This window comes from Oncorhynchus nerka, linkage group LG22, assembly GCF_034236695.1.
Source record: "Oncorhynchus nerka isolate Pitt River linkage group LG22, Oner_Uvic_2.0, whole genome shotgun sequence".
NCBI lineage: Eukaryota > Metazoa > Chordata > Actinopteri > Salmoniformes > Salmonidae > Oncorhynchus > Oncorhynchus nerka.
Window position 1 is genome coordinate 38,424,652 of NC_088417.1, and position 7,118 is coordinate 38,431,769.

Sequence of the window (7,118 nt, forward strand, 5' to 3'; positions counted from 1 at the left end):
CTACTAGCCCAAATCATCACCTACATGTCTTGCTGAAGCAAAGCCTTATGAATCCAACACAGGGAGAGTTTGATCACGTCTCAGCCATTAAATGTTTAGGAAAACAACATTCAAACAAGGGGGCACGTGAATCTCTGCAGCGGCTCTCTTCTTCCTACATAAAGATGAGCTTCTGTGTTCTGGCGATGTCCACTGGAGACATGAGCTCCTCTTCTCCATAAAACGGTTTGTTGTTGTGCTTCCATAACACCATGACAATGCGTACAATGAATATGACACTAGTTATGGCCAATATGACAGCTGGAAAAGAGATGAGGCATAAAGTATATTAGCTAAAAGCGCCACGGGAAAGTCACTGCAGTGACTACAGACAGTGATACAACAATAACATTGACACTAGTCTAGTAGTGAAGATATTGTGAACATTGCCAATTGCACATACGTATACTCAGTTCTCATTATACTTACGTACAGTAAATATAACACGATCAAATCTTATCACTCGGCCATCTGCTACTAATGCATGTGTACGGTGTCTGTATTAGGACAGGCTGTGTTATGTTATCTTCCTCTAGGTGTCAGTTTAGGAGTCAGTCAAACCGACATAGGGCCTACCAGACATGATGTCTATGTGGGTACCGGGCGTGGCTGGATTGGCCACACTCGCGGCCAACACCAGGATCACCACAGGGTACACTGTGAGGATGTAGCGCACGTGCTTATCCAGGTACCAGTTCTCTATGACAAACCTGAGAAAGTTATAAGGAGGAAGAATATATAAATCAACAGTGCATCAATTCCCATGCTTTAAAAAAAAAAGGTGCGAGAAGGAAACGTTTCTGGCGATTGTATGGTGGCCCAAAGGGGCAAATTAAATGTAGTGACAGCATGCACACAACGCAGGCACTTGCTTTGTGTGCATACGCTGTCACTACATTTTAAACTAAATGATTTGCAGGCAGTTGCTTTGTGTGCACGAGCTGTCCACACAATTTTTAGAAGCTACTTTTGCCGCTTAGGGCAACTGTATCATTATCTTGTCAGGCCACTGTCATAGTTTATGTAGATTAAGTAAATCCGCTGTTCATGAATTTGCAATGGAAAATTTCCTGGCAAAGCTCAAATGTGTGGTTTATTGAATCAACGTCACTGAATTAAGAGGTTAGATCAAATGTAGGATCAAAGTCTCACCATCCTATGAGTCCCAATTGGAGCAGCACTAGTACCATTATGGCAGCATCTGTCTTGGGTATTGGGGTTTGATGGTCTAAAACAACGGTCAAGTGTAAAAAGGTAGCCACAGCCCACCATGTTGCATACAATGCCACTCCGTTTTGCACCTGTAAAAGAGTTAACAAATACGGTGCCCATATTAGGACAGCTCCAGTCCTACTGAAACCGAGGCTTCATAATATGGACACCATAAACAGACAACACATGTCTGTACCAAAAAGTAACTGTCCTGCACATTTGCGGAAGGTTGGTGTACACAATACAATGTTCTTGGAGAATAGTAGAAAAAAAAGTTTTTGTACCAGTATTCGAATGAGCCAGAGATCATTGTTGTGATATTTATGGAGCCACGCTCCATAGACGACCAGTCCGTAGCAGGAGAACATGATAATCACGCAGTTGGAGATGGCCTGTAGTGCTGTGATCAGCAGCGTTGGCACCATCTTTCTATGACAAACACAGAATCTAGAAAACGTAATCTGTCTTGAGAAAGACTATATACAAGTGATTTCCTTGCCACCAATTCAATGTCCAAACTCGAAAACAACTCAAAACGTGTTAAAAGTTGCATCTAATTGCACAGTAAACAACACATAATATGATCACTTACTCTTTGTCGTACAGAAATAACCATGCCATATTCAAAATGCTATTCACGATCCAGGACAAGTAGAATCCGTAGGGCAGGACAGCAGGAGTGGTGTACATCCATGTATAGGCTTCCCTAAGGGACAGGAACATCATCATGATAATTAACAACCACAAAATCACCATCACCATCAGCCTCATCATAATCAAAAACATCATCATCATCATAGCCAGAACTAGGCCTGGGAATTTTGGAAAAGTTACCGTAATTCTGCAACCCTAGCCAGGACAGTAAGTTAGATTGCCAATAAACACAGGCCAGTTAGCCTGGATGTCTCCTTATGGAATTGTCATGTTCGACAAGACAATGAGAGACAATGATTCGGCAATATAGCAGGAACAGATCTGGGACCAGGCTAATGTCCAGTGCAAAGTTGATTTCATTCCAGCCAGGGTTTGGCTTGGAAAATAACCGACAATGTCTGAAGGAACAATGTTTACATGATTGTTGTAGTGTCAGCGAGACTCTAGCTTTAATGGACAGTAATCGTACCTTCTACGGAGATTGTGTATCAGATAGATGAACATGCCGATCAACCAGACGTTAAGGACGTCCCATAGAAAGAGTACCCATCTATCCGGGGTTAGGTGCGTTGTGGACTTGCTCAGCACATACTGTGTGGTTTGCATAAACGCACCTACATGTTCAAACACACAGGATACAAAACATTTTATCGGATGCAAAAAAAAGTAAGTGTGTTTCAAACAGATGCCATTGACTTGAAGTGGACTTTAAGAATTCACCTGTCCAGGGCCCAAATAGAGCCAATATGTTGAATGTCAGTGCAATTAGATAGCTGATTAGGGCCAGAAACATCAGCAAAACACGGACTGAAATGCACTCTCCCATGTTCAGGATCTAGGGACAGAAGTACAAACCTAATTTCAGTACTAACATTTCAATACATTTCAATACGGTCATTTTAGTAGTAATTTCAGTCAGAAGTCACATGTCATTTTAATCAGTCACACCCTCATTTCACTATGTCAAAAACATTTGATTTCTGTGTTCTACCCCGGTGCACCACATTAGGCCGTTTGTTTCGCTCAACAATGTTTCTCAGATGGCCCCTATTCAACATTATCCCAGTACAACAATGCATGTATTGTTCCTAATACAATTCTGTTAATTGTTTGTAAATGACACTGTAATAAGACTGATGACCAGTATGTGAAATAGAATATCTTACCTTAGGATGGCGGCCCTGAAATACTGTTAATCCTTTCTAGGATAGACCTTCTAGGATATTCTGTGGTGAAAACAAGTCATCAACAGATAGTTCCCAGTTGCTCCCACACAGGAGAGTAGGTGGACACATTAGGTTCACACTCTTGAGGATGGTCTGTCTGCTACTGGTGCTATCTCCACAGATAATATATAGATCTGCCCATGGACAGAGAAAGATATGGGTGGAAGTAGCAGAGACTCCTCCTCTATCTCCTTTCACAAGCCCACATGAAGTCATATCCAAAGGACAATCCGCACCATTGTGCGCCGGGAACAAGTCGTGTCATTGTTGTAGTAATGTCAACCCTTACCTAACGTCGGATAGGCCACGGCATAGGAACATTGTGGAACAAAACAATCTCCCTTCTGTTGTACTAGCGGCGTAGGTCACCTCAATGTTATGTCCCTGAATAAAAGAGGAGCCTGTACCTCACTCAAGACGTCTTAACAATCTACATGGATGATGTATTCCATGGGGCCCACAAGGTGTCAGATCTGCTCTATTCTTTTTTATAACAGCATGTAACATATAGCCTTATACCACACAGTGTCGCCATTGCGTTACATTTACACCAGTAGGCATACCGTGCATTTAGTGTTACCATGGGAATTTCTGCGATGTTAATTCTTCCGCCAGACTGTATCGCCTGCAGCTCAGTTCCTGTTGACATGTGTACTGCTTTTAAAACACCACTGAGCTCTTAAGAAAAGATCCTCCCAAACCCAATGGCAACACTGGCAATCACTGGGCAAGGTTTCATCTTACATCTCAGGCATGTTTTCTAATGAAAGTGACTCCGCTACAGAGGATGTCCTAATATGGACTCCGTAGGGTTAAGACATTGTGTACACTCTTAAAAATAAAGGTGCAATTTGGAGACAAAAAGGTTATTGAGAGCGATGCAATAAGGGAACCATTTTGGGGTCTCTGAAGATCCATAAATTGGATAGTTCTTTAGTTATGAAGAATCATGAAGAACCATAGATGCCACGCCAAGAACCCCACATTTAACTCAAAGGTTCTTTATCAGGCAAGTTGTCTAACCATTTAAGAACCTTTATTTTTTCCCAGTGTACTGAAGGGTAATTGAGGGAGCGGGCACCGTGGGACCGCTTGGTTGGTGTTCCACCTCCCGAGAAAGCCCTCGACCCAAAGAGCCTACTGCGCCAGATATTGCCCCGTGGTGTAGGGCGTTTCAAATGCTCTGCATAATTAATGAAGCACTCCCCAGGGTATTAAGCACTTATGAGCTCACACACACGTGCAGAAACCAGCCAGGCAGTCACACACACACACACACACACACACACACACACACACACACACACACACACACACACACACACACACACACACACACACACACACACAGTTAAGCTACTGGCCTATGATACTAGGAGTAGAGGATTGGAAGCCATGCCAATCAGAGTGATACGGATTCTTTAAAGTTCCATTGGTCATAGTACACGGAAGTGTCTACTGGGCCCTAGTTTGCTCTTAACAATCTTTTGTACTTTTTCAGGCAGAAGAGAGGATATTTGTCTTTTAAATCTACCTCATGGAAAAATATGTGGTTTTGGAACACTTCACCTGAAGTTTCACATGAGGATATTTTTTTACGCAAGATTTCACAGGTGATGCCCTGCAAACAAGAATGAGTTGTTAGGATGAACCCAGAACTTCACACAGTGTTATCAACTTACTTATTTGACACATATTATTACATTGTATATGTTTATTTACACATGAACAAATGATTATTCAACATGTTCCTCAGCAGGGATTTGAAGTCAAAACCTCTTGGTTCACGGCATTCTGATCTTCCTGCTACGCCACCATGTCTGTGTCAATAACTGATTCCACCTATATTCCTACACTTTGGAATTCAAATTAGATCTCTGCTTTAAAAATAAAAATACACTAAAGAAAAACTATTATATTTATCATAGTGTTTCAGGAGCAATATGAAAATTAGAATAATATGCCCCACCAACATTAAACTATACAGAAAACCCCTCAGCTTGCTGAAATTAAGTCAAGGATGAGAGGATAGACAGATTAACTGATAACTAAAATAGAAGTCCACTTGGCACTATTTTGCTAAGTGCAGAGACTTATTATAGGTAATGACTCTTAACAGGAGTTCGGAGAATGCTACAGACTTTGTGGCATAGCAGAAAAAGCAGCATACCCCAAGTCCAAAGATTGTTAGTTCTAATTCCAGGTGGGGTCATAGAGAAATGTCAGGTGATCATGTGAAATGTAATCACGTTGATTGAAGATGTGTACACTGTTTTAGCTGAACAGAGTACCCACCTACCTTAAACCCCCCGCCCCCAAAACAACTGTTTTTGCATGATGAGCTGGAATTTTCACTTGAAAACAAGAGAGACACGTAAGGACGTCGGTTCACGTATGAAACCACATGTTGACATGTGTTACATTTTAGAGTTCAGATGTTAACGCCACCTTTTCACGTGTGAGGAGAATAACACATTTTCACCTCCATGTGTGAATTGAAGGTTCCCACGTGAAAAACTGTCACGTGAAAATCTAACTCTCACAGGTGGAGTAGCCTTTTCACATGTGGAAAAACAATTGAAATGAATTAGCAGTTTGACATGTGAAAAACAAATGCTGTCACGTGTAGTTCCGCGGTCTCACATGTTGACGTTTTGCATCCCCATGTTGTCACATGTTTTCAAATGTGCTCAAATGTTTTTACTTGTAATCTCATGTTGCTTTTAGATTTACATTTAAGTCATTTACATTTAAGTCATTTAGCAGACGCTCTTATCCAGAGCGACTTACAAATTGGTGCTTTCACCTTATGACATCCAGTGGAACAGCCACTTTACAATAGTGCATCTAAATCTTTTAAGGGGGTGAGAAGGATTACTTTATCCTATCCTAGGTATTCCTTAAAGAGGTGGGGTTTCAGGTGTCTCCGGAAGGTGGTGATTGACTCCGCTGTCCTGGCGTCGTGAGGGAGTTTGTTCCACCATTGGGGGGCCGGAGCAGCAAACAGTTTTGACTGGGCTGAGCGGGAACTGTACTTCCTCAGTGGTAGGGAGGCGAGCAGGCCAGAGGTGGATGAACGCAGTGCCCTTGTTTGGGTGTAGGGCCTGATCAGAGCCTGGAGGTACTGAGGTGCCGTTCCCCTCACAGCTCCGTAGGCAAGCACCATGGTCTTGTAGCGGATGCGAGCTTCAACTGGAAGCCAGTGGAGAGAGCGGAGGAGCGGGGTGACGTGAGAGAACTTGGGAAGGTTGAACACCAGACGGGCTGCGGCGTTCTGGATGAGTTGTAGGGTTTAATGGCACAGGCAGGGAGCCCAGCCAACAGCGAGTTGCAGTAATCCAGACGGGAGATGACAAGTGCCTGGATTAGGACCTGCGCCGCTTCCTGTGTGAGGCAGGGTCGTACTCTGCGGATGTTGTAGAGCATGAACCTACAGGAACGGGCCACCGCCTTGATGTTAGTTGAGAACGACAGGGTGTTGTCCAGGATCACGCCAAGGTTCTTAGCGCTCTGGGAGGAGGACACGATGGAGTTGTCAACCGTGATGGCGAGATAATGGAACAGGCAGTCCTTCCCCGGGAGGAAGAGCAGCTCCGTCTTGCCGAGGTTCAGCTTGAGGTGGTGATCCGTCATCCACACTGATATGTCTGCCAGACATGCAGAGATGCGATTCGCCACCTGGTCATCAGAGGGGGGAAAGGAGAAGATTAATTGTGTGTCGTCTGCATAGCAATGATAGGAGAGACCATGTGAGGTTATGACAGAGCCAAGTGACTTGGTGTATAGCGAGAATAGGAGAGGGCCTAGAACAGAGCCCTGGGGGACACCAGTGGTGAGAGCGCGTGGTGAGGAGACAGATTCTCGCCACGCCACCTGGTAGGAGCGACCTGTCAGGTAGGACGCAATCCAAGCATGGGCCGCGCCGGAGATGCCCAACTCGGAGAGGGTGGAGAGGAGGATCTGATGGTTCACAGTATCGAAGGCAGC

The 7,118-nt window shown here is 43.9% G+C and overlaps 1 protein-coding gene across 2 annotated transcripts; it reads right to left on the reverse strand.

Moving 5' to 3' along the window:
• Nucleotides 1–69: 69 nt before the first annotated feature.
• Nucleotides 70–3,161, reverse strand: LOC115105145 (uncharacterized). Of its 2 annotated transcripts, none has more exons than XM_029626799.2 (8): nucleotides 3,072–3,161; nucleotides 2,626–2,740; nucleotides 2,375–2,519; nucleotides 1,844–1,957; nucleotides 1,536–1,680; nucleotides 1,192–1,340; nucleotides 616–749; nucleotides 70–300 (listed from the first exon to the last, which is right to left on the reverse strand). In XM_029626799.2, the coding sequence occupies exons 2-8, from the start codon at nucleotides 2,729–2,731 to the stop codon at nucleotides 155–157; spliced, it is 939 nt and encodes a 312-aa protein (XP_029482659.1). In that variant the 5' UTR covers nucleotides 2,732–2,740; nucleotides 3,072–3,161; the 3' UTR covers nucleotides 70–154. The 2 variants fall into 2 exon arrangements, with proteins under 2 accessions (XP_029482659.1, XP_029482658.1); XM_029626798.2 differs by having other exon boundaries at nucleotides 1,536–1,698.
• Between the last annotated feature and the right edge of the window lie 3,957 nt (nucleotides 3,162–7,118).